Source organism: Silene latifolia, chromosome 10 (assembly GCF_048544455.1).
Source record: "Silene latifolia isolate original U9 population chromosome 10, ASM4854445v1, whole genome shotgun sequence".
Taxonomy (NCBI): domain Eukaryota; kingdom Viridiplantae; phylum Streptophyta; class Magnoliopsida; order Caryophyllales; family Caryophyllaceae; genus Silene; species Silene latifolia.
In genome coordinates this window covers 146,660,090-146,678,200 of record NC_133535.1, presented here as the reverse complement: position 1 = coordinate 146,678,200, position 18,111 = coordinate 146,660,090, and the positions used below count along the sequence as shown (strand labels likewise).

General features: G+C 36.5%; 1 protein-coding gene across 2 annotated transcripts; it reads right to left on the bottom strand.

Annotated features, from left to right (window-relative positions):
* Nucleotides 1-2,806: 2,806 nt before the first annotated feature.
* LOC141606238 (BAG-associated GRAM protein 1) lies at nucleotides 2,807-16,718 on the bottom strand. Of its 2 annotated transcripts, none has more exons than XR_012526611.1 (18): nucleotides 16,107-16,718; nucleotides 13,824-13,874; nucleotides 13,342-13,439; nucleotides 12,764-12,839; nucleotides 12,351-12,479; nucleotides 12,224-12,264; nucleotides 11,219-11,342; nucleotides 10,677-10,793; nucleotides 8,433-8,462; nucleotides 8,250-8,349; nucleotides 7,845-7,951; nucleotides 6,511-6,663; nucleotides 6,318-6,422; nucleotides 5,558-5,704; nucleotides 5,418-5,471; nucleotides 3,836-4,652; nucleotides 3,676-3,788; nucleotides 2,807-3,169 (listed from the first exon to the last, which is right to left on the bottom strand). XR_012526611.1 is itself a non-coding variant. In XM_074425294.1 (18 exons), the coding sequence occupies exons 1-18, from the start codon at nucleotides 16,314-16,316 to the stop codon at nucleotides 3,056-3,058; spliced, it is 1,782 nt and encodes a 593-aa protein (XP_074281395.1). In that variant the 5' UTR covers nucleotides 16,317-16,688; the 3' UTR covers nucleotides 2,807-3,055. The 2 variants fall into 2 exon arrangements, 1 of the variants encoding a protein (XP_074281395.1); XM_074425294.1 differs by having other exon boundaries at nucleotides 3,676-3,737; nucleotides 4,589-4,652; nucleotides 16,107-16,688.
* Between the last annotated feature and the right edge of the window lie 1,393 nt (nucleotides 16,719-18,111).

Below are 18,111 nucleotides of genomic sequence, written 5' to 3'. Positions count from 1 at the left end.
TATAGGTGACTGTGACACAGAACTTGATTAGGTACATGCGAGAAATAACAAAGTGGAAGAACGTAAAAGTAAATGAACAAACAAACGACATTTTAAAAATTGGTTCAGCCTCTACTCCGAGGCCTACGTCCAACCGTTATTTTATTGCTTGTTTAGAAATTTACTCAAACTTACTAAACCCCTTACAATGAAAATAACTCGCCAACCTACTCCGGTTGCACTCAAACTTAAAGCTACTCCGCTTCAAGAGTTTATGGGTTCTATCTCAAGGTGTTACAGAATCTTGAATCTCAAAAGTTCACTAAATAAACATGGAGATCACAATGAAGATCTAACACGAGAATCATGAAACAAACTCATTATGTCACAGTACAGCGAACTGATACTTGGAGGTTTTACAGCTTTTTCGAAAACAATTTTGAAGACTTAAAATCAGAAAAACGTTTTGCAAATACTTGAAGAACAAAGCTTTAAATGCACAAATGATTTGCAAGGTTTTTACAATAAATGCTTTGGAAGTCTTGAGAAATAAATGTGACTAAGACACTCTATTTATAGTGGATTTAGTCTAAGGTAAGTAAACTTTGAAGAATTAAATCCAATATTAAAATGATAGTTTTGAGTGATGGTAAGTGTTAGATTTATAGGCTTGGGGCTTAAGAAATCAGAAAACTTAAGCTTCTACACTCAACATGTGACAATTTACCGAAATGGCAAAAAACTTTTCTTATTTTAGAAGTTTGACAAGTCTTTTTTGCCATTTTGGTAAAAGGTGTTTGCACAAATCTAGAGGCTTAGTCAAGTGGGCTTGTGACTCCAAAATTTCAGATTATTTTCAAGCTTTTGAAAATTCAAATGTTTAAGGTTTAAAGTTTGCAAAGTTTTGACACTTAAAAACATTTGGTCGAAATTACTCCTCCGTATGATAGTACCAGAAACCACAGTACAGCGTACTGTTGCATGGTTTTGCCATTACTTGACTTAAATGAGAATGTTACACTTACTCTTACATATGTCGACTAAGGCTTGGAAAATATCATTGTCTTGACTTCCTTGATTAGCTTGATCATCTTGAATCATTGTTGAAAGTCCATTTGATTGCTTTATTCATTAATTATTTCAACTAAGAGCAAACAATCAAATAACAAAGGGACTTGGCATCATCAATCCAATGTGTTCTAACAAATTCTAACCTCATTCCTTTATATTTATTTTTCTAATGAACCAAACATATTTTAAAAGGTATGAAATTGGAACCCCATAATTCTATAGTTTTCCTAAGCATTGAACCAAACGAACCCTAAGAATTTAAGACGAATATCTTTTTTAAAAACAGGTTAAATATATTTTAAATAAGAAATTGAAATGATTAGGAATAATAAGATCATTTCTACGGAGTAATATCTAATGAACTATCAAAAACTACCTTTTATATACAACTTTTTAAAATTTACTCCCTTTTAATTTTTTTTTTAAAAATTACTACCTTTAAACGCACTTTTTTTAAAAATTGCTACCAAACTTCTATTTTTGTGTTTTTGTGAGAAAATGCCCTAATCTTTCTAATTGGGCGAATTGGGTCATTTTGTTTGCTTCATATCCTGAGTTTTACATAGACAAAAATTACGTTCTTTATACGGATAGAATCTTGAAGAAGTCTACTTTCCAATGGCGTTGGAATCAATAAGTTTTACCGTGTGAATTTTGCCCAACAAGCCTTCAAAGACTGATACGATTTTATGACAGATTTGCGTCTTTCCACGAGAATTGCGATTCCCGACAAACTACAAATCACCCAGAAGTCTACCTTACCAATTCGGAAACTAGACTCAAAGGGCTACAACCATGTGAAAGGGCGTTTACATTAAATCAAAATAACACCATGGAAATGGCTCCTCAATATCGACACTTAACTACGGAAAACAGGAATTTCGGTCTTAAAATCGTATCAGTCTTTGAAGGCTCGTTGGGCAAAATTCACACGGTAAAACTTATTGATTCCAACGCCATTGGAAAGTAGACTTCTTCAAGATTCTATCCGTATAAAGAACGTAATTTTTGTCTATGTAAAACTCTAGATATGAAGCAAACAAAATGACCCAATTCTGCCCAATTAGAAAGATTAGGGGCATTTTCGTCACAAAAACACAAAAATAGAAGTTTGGTAGCAATTTTTAAAAAAAGTGCGTTTAAAGGTAGTAATTTTTAAAAAAAAATTTAAAAGGGAGTAAATTTTAAAAAGTTGTATATAAAAGGTAGTTTTTGATAATTTACTCTTTTTAATATAGGAATGATCCCTTAGCATTCGTTCTCAAAGTATACTTGCCAAAAGGGCCGAGAAAAAGACTTGAACAACACATCATAATGCATCTACACCTTAGGCGTTACCCCGAGTCCCCAACACATCATAATGCATCTACACCTTTTAACACATTTTCTGCAAGCTGATTAGTCCGGCAGAAATGCAGAGGATAAATTCTTCATCGAAATCTTTGTTAAACATTTGTCTCACTTTGGTGGATGTAGTGCACATAAATCACCAGAGGTTGAGATGGAGTTTAGTAATCGCCCATGGAGAAACTGAATAAATGACCTGTTAGGCTGTTTACAGCTATCCCAGGGTATTTGCTGCAATTCTCAATGAAACATCCCGTGAATTTCACGGGGCACAAAACTAGTTTGAACAATAAGAAGGTAATACTTGATAATTACACGATGCTTCTGTGGATAAATCTGATCTCAGAGAAAAAAAAAAAAGCTTCGTATAATAGTACAAGATAAATGTATCCATATATACAGGTAGCCATGACAACAACTCAACAGCTTTGCTTCATTGCGAAACATGATGCATTTACAATTATCATGCTATTCAGCAAGTCTCTTGGTACTACAAATTATATTGTCGGTAATATCGACAACAATTAAGGATCTACCGACTTATAGTTTTCTATACTCAAAGACCGAAAGAAAAAAAAAAGGTAAATAAATACACATAACTAACCCTATCTACTAAGGATCAAAACTGAAGTAAGCAAAGAGGTGACACCACTTCCACTCATGCATTTTCTTGAGAAGCGGGTGTCAGGGCAGTGTCAACTTCGTCTGAGTTCATTCTGGTCATGATATAAGAAGTAGCTTTCTCTATCATGAACAACACTTCTCTTTTGTACTGCAATGGAAATTAACACACAAAATGATTGAGTCTCTCTTCATCCGCAAACTATGTAAAGCTACTATAATGAGTACCCATACGGAGAGTCGGAGTGACATAGATTGGAATTACAGCAGTTGGTCATATGCAACTGTTTTTAAGTACTAAATAACGGAAAAATATTAGTTTCAGAAAATGTGAGGTGCTCCCAGGCAACACCTGTCCATGGAGACAACACGCTAAGTAAAGGCGTGCGCCTCACACAATATTTTTGGTGACAGCTTGCGTATCTCATAATAAAAAACCGTGAAGGGTAAAGATAAAGAAGTAAAATCTACGAATAATTGGTATAAAAAAGCTAGAATAAACAAAATATGAAAAATGAGTAGAAGTGTGTTTAACTAGCTTCACGCTTTAGGTGCCCAAAGCATTTTAACCAGTATGTACCTCACCGCGTTTCGTCATTGAAATCACATGATGCTCACTTTTTAAACTTTTAAGGTGAAAAGACTAGGCAGGCATACCTCGTCAACTGCCCCGGATTTGATTTTAGATTGCATCACACACCATTTCTTAAAGTGAGCACCTATTGGAGGGTTTCAGCAGAACAGAATGTCAATTTCTGCATGTTACATGTCTTCGTATAATATTTAAAAAAAAAAAAAAAGTAAGATTCTACCACACCAATCATCTGTAGGAGAAAATAGTGATGTATTCATAAAATGAGTGTTAAAAACCATGGTGGGCAAGCCAGACAGACTCATTGCCAAGTCTTAACTATCAGCATTCAAAATCTCGGCCTATTTGTATTGTATCGCCTATGATGTATTGGTAGTTTGGTACTGGAAGAAGCCGACACTATCATGGTTCAACATCTTGGCCTAATTTGCACTTGTCTGTTAAATGAACTTATTTCCGTTCTTGGTCATTGCTTACATAAGTAATAGAACATGAGTGGCCGCACAACGTTTATTAAATATCTGTCTCCAAATTGTCAATAATAGGTGCCACAAGAATTGTATCCAGAGCATCAGCCCAGCATATCATCTCTTGGACACAGTCTCGCTATTGTGGAATCAAATTACAAGACCCTACATGAGGGTACATTGAAGAGTTGAACTAATGAAATTCAGCACACTCAATCTAGTCAATGAGTCTATATTCAGAGCACTCCATGAAAGATATGTTACGGCTCTTTGCAAATGATATACGGAACAGTGTCGGAGCCCGAATTTCTAGTTAGGGGGGCGAAAAATCTCAGTGGGGCAAACAAGTAATGCCATAAGCGAAATTTGAAAAAAATTCGAAATTTTAACTGCTTAGAAAACAATATAATCTTCAAAAACTAAATGCACGAAGATTGAAGGATTTAAAAGGTGGATAGAAAGATGGATATTAAAATAAAAATAAAAAAAGAAATATGTGCACAAGAATTACCAGCTCTTATGTCTATGGTTGAGGAAGAGTTCGACGTGGTTTCAACACGCCACCTACAATGCACCTACAACATCAAAAGCATGCACTCATTAAAAGTAAGTTCAAAAACATGCGAAGTAAAACAATTGTTTTTTTGGTCAACAAGAATACAGCCAAAGCACTCATTGACCAAATGTGTCCAGAACACAACTTCAGATTAGCGGTATATCAAAGTGATCCTTTCAAATATGATAATTTAACAAGGATAAAAACAATCTACCAAAATGTTGAACCTTATATTGGATAAACATGTAAAATGCAGCCAACTTGTAGTCTCCCTCCTGTTTTGGGGTGAAAGAGGCTTTGGGTTTATCCAGTAAGGGTCTTGAGAAGTTACAAGGAAGTTTTATAAGCTATCTACGTCCTACCTCTCCTCCTTACCTTCTCATATGCAAGGAGCGTTTGCGGCACCGGTGTAATGTTGTTTAAACGGGGAAAAAAATTCCTTACATTCAAAATCTATTAATCCTCTCACACAGACATTCATTTCATCAGACAATCGAAGCACAAAAACACCAATCAAAATTAAACTCAACAATGAACGAATTGTCAGTGAAAATTGAAGTTAGAAACTAAGCTACACAAGAGCAAGCACAAATAACTACTCGACAATGCATCAACAAGATTCAGACGACTTTGAATCACTAAAAGGGCTCCCAACCTTCATCTTATTAAAGACGATACTCTAGCAACATCATCCATTCATACCAAATTTAAGCAACTCATCAGGATTACAACATAATCTGAGTTAAAAAAAAAAGGTGTACAAGCTCATAAATAATCAGTGTACCTCAAAGTAGGATCCAAATGGAACATCATGTGCCTGTTGCACCGTCTCAAGCACCTAAAATAAGAAGTGCATATGGAATGATCACCACAAGTGAGGAAAATACAGTAAAATATGAAAGAGTTTAGTGTAGACAGGCACACCAGTAACGTTTTTTCCGGGGAGAGAACTACATGCTGCCACTCTGTCATGGCAGTGTCTGGAGGACACATTGGACTTTTACATAAAGATCGAAATGTTAGTTCTCTAACTAATCCGTCATATTCATCTGCTGCATGCCATTGCCCTATCTGGAAAACAAATGAAAGTTCAAATGAATAACAAATCATCTGTCATGTCAACACTCAACAATAAAATTGAAAGAAACTACAGACAACTACTAAAGCTGAGAGCAAATTAGGATATGTTAACTTGGTCTATTTCAAGAGGGAGAACAAGTCACTACTGTTCTGACAACGCTTCTAAGCCCAATTCTACGTAGAAATCTTTCACTCAGCCACTCAGGCAGCCAAAATTTTACAGTGGTATTCGAAATTGTAGCCGAAAAAGGTGTAAGATTTCATAGTAACTACTACAGTGGTATTCGAAATTGTAAGTGTGTTTGAAGAGACAAGACACTGGAGGCTTCAATATTAAACTCTCCTCCAGAATGGATTTCACACAGGTTAAGGTGGTTCAAATTCTACGTCAGTTACAGACATTGAGAGGAGAGAAGTGACATTACTATAGCATAAAAGATGGTTTCAAGGTAGCACTTGAAGTAGTGCGAAAGATCTCGCCTCATTGCTTTGCACAGGAATCATAATGAAAAGTAATGCTTTTAAAACCAAATGTAAATGGGCGTCAGTGCGTCACCTCCATCGTGGTGTTCAATTATAAAATAAGAGATGAAAAAAAACTTACAGCAACATTAGAATCTTTTCTTGCTGAACGATACTCGTTTATATAGTTTGAATCATCACTGAACAATAAATTAAAAAACTGTTCCGCTGTGCATGGAAAAACATCCTGGAAACAGAAGGTTTAATCAGAATTACTAGCAGCATATTATCAAAAGATTTTGCACCAAATATTGTTGATAAAATTGTTGCCATACATTATATACACTAACTAAGGCTTCTTCTTTGACAAAAGGTTGAAACTTGTCAATCTTGGGTAGACTTTCTTCAACTACTTTAGGCTGCTTTCGAGTGGCTCGTGAAGAACTGCTATTAGTGCTATGTGCACGAAGTGCTGAAAGTGCAACTGCCTGTTGGCCAAAGAGATGAAAATCATTAATTTGGCATTCAACACTTCCATAGAACAATAGGAACAATAATAAGACTCAACGAAACTATTCATTTATCTGTGAATGTCTATCTGTTATGTGTGCTTTACTATGCTACCTGAGAAATGAGCCACAACTTGCTATTAAGGCTAGTTTCCAGCACCGCCATGGTTCAGTCTATAAAGCACTAAGTACTGTAACGAACAATGCAAGCAATTTCCAAATTTGTAGCCAGTAAAGCTGAACATAGCCAATAACAAGACTTACTAGTTTTATATAAAAGCCAAAATCAAAGATACGAATTTTACACATCCACCAGTGTTCCAAATTCCCTCACAGTATACCCTTTATGTTCGTAAAGCTACCTAGTATAACAAGCAATATAGTAGCAGAAAAATCATCTCATAGATCAATATCTTCATAAAAAATCAAAAAAAAAAAGGTAGAGTATTTGTGAATCACATAATATTACCCAGGTGTACAACCTTAAGCATTCGAGTTTCTTACTTGCTACAATCCTGCCTGAGCAATTTTAATCCACAACTAGTTTTAACTTGCCCTGTCAATCTCAAAACACGGCATTATTCCATCTCTTCCCTCACAAGATTTTGTTGGTCTTGGTATTGTTGCTCCAAACAAGGTGTATCGGATTGGCTAACCTAGTTCCATGGAACACTTGGCTCTAGCAGCACAGTATCTTGCGAAGCGAACGGCCGAACGCACACATCTCACGAACGAAGCTATGTTACTCTGACCATTCATAACATCTCGCACACCCGTGGCTGATGGTTAACACTCATACATGGATATGACAAGACACTTCATTTGTAGTTGGAAACTACAAATTTTACATAACATACACTCAACACCCACGTCAAATCATTAGAAGCAAGTCTGAGCAACATAGTGCACACAAATAGCATCATTGACAATTCCTTCATGAACACCAACAGAAAAGGTCGATTTTCCAAACTGCAGCCTTTTTCCCTCTTCATTTTCAAGCCATTAACACATCTTTGAACTTGTCAAAGTGATAAGATAAGGACAAATGACACAAGTCTAGCATAGCTCAAAAGTTTGCCATTAAGCTTGTGTAAAGATTTCCCGACAATAAATAAGAAGTATAAATAGATAAATTGGATTCTGTCAAAATAACAACAAACCTTCTTTTCAGCATCTAGCATAGCACGGAAATTTGTCACACAACGCTGTAATGTTTTGACAGCATGGTTCCTATTCCAGAAAGATGCAAATTTATACCTCACTCTTCCTGAAAGATGTAACAAGAAAAAATATGAGTACATTCTAAGAAAGTGGGGTCGTGGGAAGGATGTCACATGCATCAGTTTCAACCTGAAAAGCCCTCAAGGATCTTATGAATGTGTCACAAAGAACTAACATGGACATCATATATTCAAAAATCAAAATAAAAGACAGGTTTCCCTCAATCATTTAAAAGAATACTATTGACAAAAAAAAAGGTTTGATATTCTCAGAAGGGGCAGATGAGGATAACCAAGTCCAAGGAAAAGATAGCTAAAAACTTGAATCAATCAATCCTCACTAACCATCAGAACTCCCCAAAGGCGGTACCCCAACCCCACCAGAACCAAGCCTAAGGATGATAGTGATAGCGGGGTTGATGGCAGCATGCTGGCTTTTCCGTATCTACATAGAGAGAGTGAAAAATTTCAATGAGAGTTCGAATGAGTACTGCTAGCTATATACGCGGTCGTAAAATTTGAACTCACCTCATCAATGTCTTCTAAAGGAATAATCACCTATTAATGGACAAGTAAAACAAAGTGAGTAACCCACATTGTAGTTTCAAAAGCTATGAGGTGCATTGAGGCAATGAGGCACAAAGCACAAAGTAAATAAAATACAACAATGGGAACTAGTGGTGTAAAGAAAAGGGAAGAAAAAAAAATTAATGAAAAAATAGAGGAATTTTAAATGATTTTCATAGCTTGGAGGTTTTGGCGAGTGCCTCACTAATCGGCTAATCCCTAATTAGCTATCTGTGACACGCTTTTTTAAACTACCATTTATATTCACCAGAAATGATAAACTGCGACAAAAAGAGACTAAGAGAGTTAACAATTTGATATACTACAGCAATCGTCTTTCTAATATACAACACCTCCCCAACTCTAATAAACTGCAATATAGTAAATGCATAATTCTGCAGCTTAAAATTCCCTCCTTGCCATTCAACTCTATACATTTGTTTTTACACCAAAGTTTTAGGTAGAGTGCGATATATGCGTTAAAGTGTCTTTTAAGCATTATATTTAGGAAACATTCAATTACACCCTTATATATACCAGATTTTCAAAACTTATACTACCTTAAAAAAAGTAAATATTTTGCTAACTTATAAAACACCTCAGGTTAATAAAACTTAAAAGTCGATACCTTGATTCCTTTTCTGTAATAACAAAAAAAAGTGAATTAACCAAAATACCCCAACTAATATACCACTTTCTCGTCTTTTTTTCGCTAACCATGAAACCCCACCACACCATCAACCCCAACATAACCATCCCCACCACCACTACATCAAGCCACCCCATAACACCCACAGCCACCACACGTCTCCTCATCACCACATCCCCACCGTTGTCATCATAATCACTTTCCCTACAATTACATCGGCGCAATCCGCATAACTAACCACCAAAACAACGCTACAGAACCACCACTACAACCACCATGACAACCTTACAAATCACCAACAGTAGTGCACTGGAAAGGGAGGAGAAGATGTCGTCCACCGACCCATGACGATCTCCACTACCAACGACCACCCACCACCCATAATGACCTCTGAGGCTCTAACGATCCCCCCACTCACACTAGCCTCCAAAAACAACCATCAAACCCTTGAAACCACACCATCTAACTAATGAAAACCATCACTTACCACTCTAGATCTCCATCATACACTTCCAAAATCATTAGTTCTGGACCAAGAATGTAGATTTGAAGAGTGAGGGAGTCAGAGCATGGCTGGTGGAAGTGGGTTTCATGAAGAAGTAAACCAAATATGGCGGGAGAAGGCAGTGGTTGGAAAAGGAGGTCGGAGAAGTAGGCCAAATCTGGTGTGAGATGGTGGTTGGTGTTGGGAGGAGGAGGTGGTTGCTTGTGATTAAGATTAAAGATAAAGTTAAGGACTTAAGGCTTTTAAATTTTTAATAAATCATAAGGTAGATAGTCATAAAAAAAAAGTTTTGGAGGGAAAATTTAAAACAACCATTTTGTCACGGGAAAATCATTAAGGTAGCAACTTCTAACGAAACATGGATAAATTTACCATTAAGAATATTGAAAAGCAGGGCCGGACGCAGGAATTTTGGTTTGGGAGGGCACAATTTTTTTAAGCGTGATTTACTGGTACTCATACATACTTGATTCAAAATAATGTAGCTTGTGGGAATCAAACTCGGGGCTAAGAGCTACAAGTCTCCTGCACTTACCACTACACTAGTATCTTCACATTGCATATAAAGGGTACTAACTTATACATATAACTGAAATTTTTGGGTCAAGTGATGGCACTTACCCTTCCAAATCCGCCCCTGTTGAAATGCATAATACAAATAAACTGTCCATCTCCAATAGTCAAAGATCAATGATCTTTGGCTTTAAGATAAATGGACAAATCAAAATGTCCCTTAAAACCCTTGACGATTGCTTTATCAAGGATCACTTTGAAACCGTACACTTTCTTATCGAGGGAACAAGGTTGTCTTTATTCAACATCCCTGATCCCACTTCTAGAAGGAACAAGTTAGATAGTTAGAGGCAGAGATAATGACGACATACTGATAAGTCCCGTACCTAATGTGCATCAATCCTAAACAGATGATCCACAAAAGTGAAAATAAGCTTCTTTCGAATTCATATATACAATAAGGATCAACAGAAAAACTCTCATGTTAACATTAATCTTCAGTTTCCTAAAGGATACTTTTGAGTGAAACAAGGCTAACCTTCATCTGTTTTGAAAAGATATTCGAGTGGAAACAAAGGTGCCACGCAGAGACAAACATGCGGCCATGATAAAGAAATGACCTCTCCAGCGCACAGGAATAACTATGCTCAACAACCTGTAGTAGCTCATAATCAAGATAAGCAGAACTTACTGAGAGACTTTAACATTCATTAACAGCAAGCAATACAGCTTTAGTAATACTCTAAATTTCTTGGTACGACAGCCACAATGCAAAAAACAACAAATGGACTAAACACACTCCTGCCAAATATTTTTTTTTTTTAAAAAAAGAAAAAAACTTTGACGTCATTCCCTTAATAGCACGAGCGTCACTCCAATGTCATTTAATTAATATTATTCATTAGAAAATAGTAAAAAATAATGAAATAAAAACTCCCAGTAAGTTGATTCTTGTAGGAAGGCAATAGCAGATTATAACCAAGTTGACAGAATCAACTTGAGTATTGAAAACAAAAAAAAATATTAAAAACAAATTATGTGTGCATGAAAGAGAGTACCGTGAACTCAAGAGTCACCCACCTCATCAGCTGGTAGATCAAATATATTTTGCAATGGCCCAGGCTTTTGATGGACCATTGTGGGCCCTTGTTTATCTGCAGAAATCCTTCTACGAGCATTTGCTCCAGCGTAGCCGTTTAGAGCCCTGTAAAAAAGAATCAGATTCTAAGCTACATAAGAACAAGGAATTTGACAACAAGGGCATGTCTTAACTCATAGCATAAAGTTTATTTATCCCTCGTGTTACACTGTTACCCATAGTAAGCATACACTCTGCAAACTAAAACCAAATAAAGATATTAGCACCTTAGAAATTACTGAACCATGATCAGAAGCCAACAGTTCTGGACCCTAGTTCAGGACTAACAAGTGCATGCAGCACCATTTGGGTATATAAGAGGAAAGGCAAAAATAAATCACAGTAATCAGAGCATTACAATCATAAGCAGGTATTGACAAAAATCAACAGTGTGAGCTCTTCATTCAGAACGCAGTTAAGCATTACATAAATGACTGTGACCTCTACGTGCAACTGAAAACAATTATCGAACTACAAAAATATAAAGCTATACAAATATATGTTTCCTTGGCCATCCCTCGCAAAATATAACTAATTCAATAAATAAATTGAAAAAGATATTCCTCATTCTTCTACTTCAAGTGAGGAACTTTGCACAAGAACCCTACAAATATCTTTGAACAACAGGATTCAAACAGCTTAAAAGAAAATCCCACATTACGTCTTTCGATCCTAGTACCAAATTTCAGTTTGAGATTGGATCTCAAAATCAGTCATGGCTGCCTGATTTGGCATTTGTGCCACAAATGCAGTTGATTAATCTTACAAATACCATTTTCCAATCAAACATTTGCTTTTTCCAAGGCTTGTGACATAGGAAATGACTAATTTAATAGTTTTGCCTAGCGGCTTTTGCAGAAACCAGACTAATTCAGAAGTCCTGATCTATACTTCCTATCAGATTGGTAATCTTGAAATAAACCCGTAAAAGATTAACAAAGTAGTACCTGGACAACTTTATTGGAATAGTCTTTAAACTGAGACAAACCTGACAAACAAACACAGCCATTAGCCAAGAAGATTGCTTTACATGAAAAACTATAAGACATTAAATAAATTATAATTGACATATACCATTCCTGAAGGGCCGTCAAGTGAATGCCATTCTGCAGCTGTCTCGCCCTCAGAATCCACTGATACCGTAACTGAACCAAGAACTGCACTTTTCCGTATTATATCCCAATCATATATAGTGATATTAATCTGCCCAGCAGTTTCGAAACAGATTATATACACCACCATACAACTCATCAAACTAAAGTTAAAATTCACAAGTCTCAAAATGATAATACATGCAGGAAAAAGGATGCGTCTATATTGATTCACAAAACCTGAAAAAACTAAACTTTATCATCATTAAGACGATCAATATAAATCACCATTGCAATTTGTGGAATTGTGAGAGGGGAACCAAAAAAAGAGAGATTCTGTTGAACTCAAAACATAAACAAACTATTAGGAAATGTAATTGGCACCACAGGAACAACCTTGGCAGGAAGCTCATCGACACTAAAGTTAAACTCCTCGCCCCACATAGGATTTCTAGAACCAGGAACCATCGAACTGCAACACAAAGACCAAAAATTCAAATCAAAACATGTGGATAATAACTAATAGGGCCCTCCCAGTTTCCTGACAAAAAGTATCAGCCAAACAGCCAATTAACGGTCTTAGGGGACAGTCATAATCTATACCCGAACATTTCCTATCAAGTAGAAGTGTGTACAGTATAATATGCGCACACTCTTGGGCATTTTGCTGAAAAATTCAGATTTGAAAAGAATAAACTGAGACTTGTAATACTACTGATAGGAGTGTTTCCTCAAAGCGTGTGATTATTTTGTTCAGAAAAATGCCAAGTCTTGATTTTTGCCAAGAAGCCAATAAAATCAACAGTTTTCATTAACATATCCGATGCTAAAGTTCAAGAATGGAGTAGGTAATTGGGCGGAGAAAAAAATTATTTAATATATTCAACAATTTCCAAGCACCTGAATCTTTTCAGTGAAATTACAATCGTATAAGGAGGAAGAAAAATTGAACATATGAAACTATTTCCGCTCACCTGAATCTTTTCTCTGATCCACAAGTTACAATTGCGTAAGGATCCGATGTACCATTCAAGTTTGCCGCGTTGAGATTCTTTGCTGCTTGCAGCCCAACCTGGAAAGTCACAGATTTCATAAACTCAATACGACAAAGAAAAATAATCGATTTAGGTATTATAAAATTGCCTCAAGTGTTTTTGTTATTTTTCATTTTGATATTTTCTCCTTTTGACTAATGAAAAGAAGTGTACTTGCATTTCTTTTCTTCTAGTGACATAAATGCAACAACAATAACATCGACAAAGCCTAGTACAAAAACTATTTACGGTCCGCTAACATGAATAGTGGCATGGAACCGTCACTAATTATATGCCAAAATCTGTTACAGAAAAAAATTAATCAGACCATGGATGGCCAGCATGACATGCATTATGGATAATCAACAGCTTCGGCCACTAGTCTCTAACTATCAAACAAGAGAGCGAACACCATAACATACCTTAATTAAGTATCCCAACTTAGCTTGAGCATCATGTTTAAGTTGATCAATCTACAAAAATGATAGCACAACTCAAAGTCAAAGAAGTAAAATTATTCGATATGTTATGTAGCCAAAAGGCCCACAACACACAATATTTAACCTTTGGAAGCACTTGATTTCCAGCATGAAATTATAGAATGGACACGGGAAGGAAAAACGAAAAACACACTAGTCAAAAACATCAAAATTGTTTGTAGGTTTCAAAGAAGCTTAGCCCTACAGATTTGCGCAACATCAACAACTTATTCAAACTAGCATCTTACTGGATACAGCAGACTGTAGGCTAAAAAATTGCAGTTTGGGATATTAAGAGAGCTACGAGGAAAGGCATACACACTTTCAGCCATCTAACTACAAAACAAATGCACCTGAGGACAATGCAGAATCCACTTACGAAATAAAAGTAAAATACACAGAAGAAAGAAAAATTACATAACTCATGCTCGGTTGTCAACGAATTGATAAGGCATAAGGCCTATCAGCACTATTTTAGTAATAACATATCCCTTTTGCAGCATAAGGGTCCAAATACGAAGAACTTACCAAAGAGAGGAATTATTCAACCTATGAATGTATAATTTCAACGCATTTAACTTCCATCACGATTTGCACTATGTAAGAAAACCTTAAGCTAGATAGAACCTCTTTGGAATAGAAGATTAATCTTCTACACAATTTTGGGACTGCATTGTAATTGAAGTACAGAGAATTCGGGAATAAGAGGTTGAAACATCTATTATGTGCCAGAAAATGTCATCCACCCACCATCATTCCATCCTAATAACGACAAGCTTAATGTGATATAGAGAGCTTATGCTAGGCTCTTCTACCAATATAGGAGACAGCTTCCCCCAACTACTCCCTCACACTCTACCTTACCCTCATCACATTTTAATATTAGGTAACCGACAAACTAAAGTAATCATAAGCTATAAAGAGCGCTTGTTCAAGACTCGTTAATGAGTTAATACACCTTAGTTTTAAAAGGCGTGCAACGTGCTGAGATGATAAAGGCTAGTGGCGACGAGCACAAGCCGCAAACTGAAGGCGCACTATTTTTACATTCAAATTTATATTTCCAATGAAAATATTGTGCACTGAATCCTTTTTATATTTTAAAGAGGGCTAACATGAAACACCGGGTTGATAGGAAAAGGCGAGGGTAAAATAAAATATTTAAAAAAAAAAAATGAATTTGCACAGTATTGCAAATATTGCCTGCTGCATGCACAAAGCAGCACTTGAGGCATATCAGTTAGTCGCTCACCGAGTCGTTTCTTAAACTAAGCATATACAAATATACATCAAGACTTGGTTGGCTACCAACCAAGATTGCAGTTTAGGCAATAAATTTCACATGCAATTTCCACTACAACTTCCATCCACAACACCAAATAGCAATCACTCACACAAAAGTGTAAAATCACACGTGAATTCCACTTTGCCCAAACTCCTTTCCCTTACACAGTCACCATGAGACTTCTTATCCAAAACCTTCAAGGCAGACTTCCATCTCAAATACTACACCAATCATACAGAACTTACACATGAACACACAACAACTCACCACTTCATAATTCTTCCATCGAAAAATTTCAAGCAAGAAACATAACAGGTTCGAACTTTCAAGCAATTCAATGGCGTATAATAACACACAACTCAAAAAATCACGAAATCAAATCAAACTTCACTTACATTACACATTAATTCCTCAACAAAGTAAAGAACAATCAATTCAATCTAATTCAATACTTCATAAAAACATTTCATGCAAGAAACACAAAAGATTTCGACTTTCAACCAATTCAATGGCGTATAAACAACACCATAACTCAAAATTTCCGAATTCAATTCCTCCAAAAACTGAAGAACTGTCAATGTAATCTACTCAACCAAAACAGTGACTTCAATTAGGATTTATCTTTGAACTACTAATCAAATAAATTAACCGAGAAAAAAATCGAACATTTTAACTAAAAATTTCAATTCTTTTGTTAACTAGGGTTAGGGTGATGACCGCCCCTGCTAGCCCACCTCAGTTCCGCAACAAAAAAAAAAAAAGAAAGAAGGCGAACATTTAATTATAAGTTATAACTAAAAGTTTCGATTCTTTCGTTATTTAGAGGGACGACCGCTCCTACTAACCCCTCTTAGTTCCGCAACTAAACCAAAACAATCAACCAATCAAAATAAAACAAAACAAAACAAGAAAAAGAAACAAACGAAGCATTAAATTTTTACCTTATCAGTCTCCTCAAGAACATCATCTTTACAACTACTAATTACAAAACCACCACTACTTTTACTCCGATCACCAACGGTAAAATACCAGTATGCTGCGATCACAAACAACGCGGCGGCAACTGTAACTTCAACCTCCCACCATGACGGTAATAATGAATTAACCGCCGTTTCGATCATCAATTTCGCCGGTATTTTCTCCATCATCATATAATAATCATATCATGTATCAAAATCGATCAAAACTAGAATCAAACAAATATATATTAAAAATAATAATGATGATTGTTGAATTCCAAAATAAGAGGAGAAATGTTCCACGAAAAAATGTAAGAAAAAATGAGCATTTTTAATATTTTAATTATTTAATTAATTTGTAAGGTGAGAGAAAGGGAGAGGAGAGTCAATTAAGGTTGGTTTGATTTTTATTTTAATTATAATTTTAATTGGTGGGAGACAATTGAAAACGACGTGGAAAAGAGATTTGTTGTTTTTTGAAGAAAATTTGGGGTAACGGTTTTGGTGACGGTTTAGACTTTAGAGGGGTTGGAAAATGAGGGGAGTTATGGTTGAATTGGTGAGGGTGTTGGGAAAGTTGCGGTTATTTGTTTTGGGAAATGGATTGGGAGTTTGTAACGGTTTATTTGGGGAGGGGAAGAGGTGCGGTCTGCGGAGAGTGAGGGAGGGGAGGTGAAATTGAGGGTCGGAGAGTGAGTTTCTAGGGTGATGTTTGGCTCGAGTTTTTTAGGATTGTATATGCTAAATTTAATACACAACATGGTAAATACTACATAATTTTTCGGTTTTTTTTTTCAATTTTAACCCTCTTATTTTTTTTTTTTGAGAAAAGATCATTATCATTAATAAAAAGTCATACGACATCTACAATATATGTCAAGCTCAATCGGATACAAATCGATTACAACCATAGGAAATAAATTCACATTCAAAGAATGAAACACTGCAACAGAGTCTCTATCATCGATTCGCCGCAAAAGGCTGACGAGTATCCATTTCTTCTGACGTGATTGATTGTAGCCATGAATCGGACAAAATATGTAAAACCGTATAACGATCTATAACAACGCTGATCTTCTGCTGACTTATTAGAAAACTGCAAACGAACCAGAAAACGAAAGCTCTCAAACTGAGAGAAGGACACCACCTATAGACGGGGACAGAGCCCTCAGAAAGAGAGACGAAACAAAAACGAAAGCGGAAATTAAATAAAAACATAAAGGAAACAAAGCGGAACACAGGAAAAAAACACGGAAGCCACCGCCTCCCTACCAACCCACAACACCGCCAGATCCAAGCACCACCCTGCCACACCACCTCAACAAACTCGTCCGATAAGACCTGAACAACCCACATACACCACGCAGACCGAGAGAAACGGCGGACCCGCACGATCCGTAACAGGGTGTGTGGGTAAGAAAGGGGAGGAGGGTTAATCGGAAGAGAGGAGACGGGTCGCCGGAGAAAGGTCTTGAGAGACCCCATCCCCGGCGACATGGTAAGGGGTTGATGGGTGGCGGTGGGAGGAAGGAGGAGAACAACGGCAGCAAAGGAGGAGGATTTAGGGTTTTGTTTTTTTAGGGAGAAGGAGGATTTAGAATTGCTGAAAGTTTAGTTACTCTGAATGGGAGATTTTTTTTAACCCTCTCATTTCTCATTCACATGGAGAGGACAAATCATTAATCAAAAACCAAGAAATCCCAAAAAAAAAAAACGATAGAAGAGGCTACTCCCACCAGGCCACCACCGCCCCCACTCGTCGTCCCATCAGACAGCATGTAATATAATCGGGTATGGAGAGTAGACCTGGCAAAAGCAACCCGACCCGAAAAAGCTGACTCGAGACCCGAAATTGACTTGAACTACATCACCCAATTGTGGCCCGAACATGACCCGAGCTTTCTTGACCCGTAATTGATCCGGCCCAAAAACGACCTGATCCGAAACCACCCAACCCCAAAAATGACCCGACAAAATATAACTCTAA

Coding starts and splice junctions, on each gene's coding strand:
- LOC141606238 (XM_074425294.1), bottom strand. CDS start 16,316: ATGATGATGGAGAAAATACCGGCGAAATTGATGATCGAAACGGCGGTT. Junction 13,875..16,106: donor TTCTTGAGGAGACTGATAAG/GTAAAAATTTAA, acceptor TCATTTTTGTAG/ATTGATCAACTTAAACATGA. Junction 3,170..3,675: donor AATCCGGGGCAGTTGACGAG/GTATGCCTGCCT, acceptor TTTCCATTGCAG/TACAAAAGAGAAGTGTTGTT.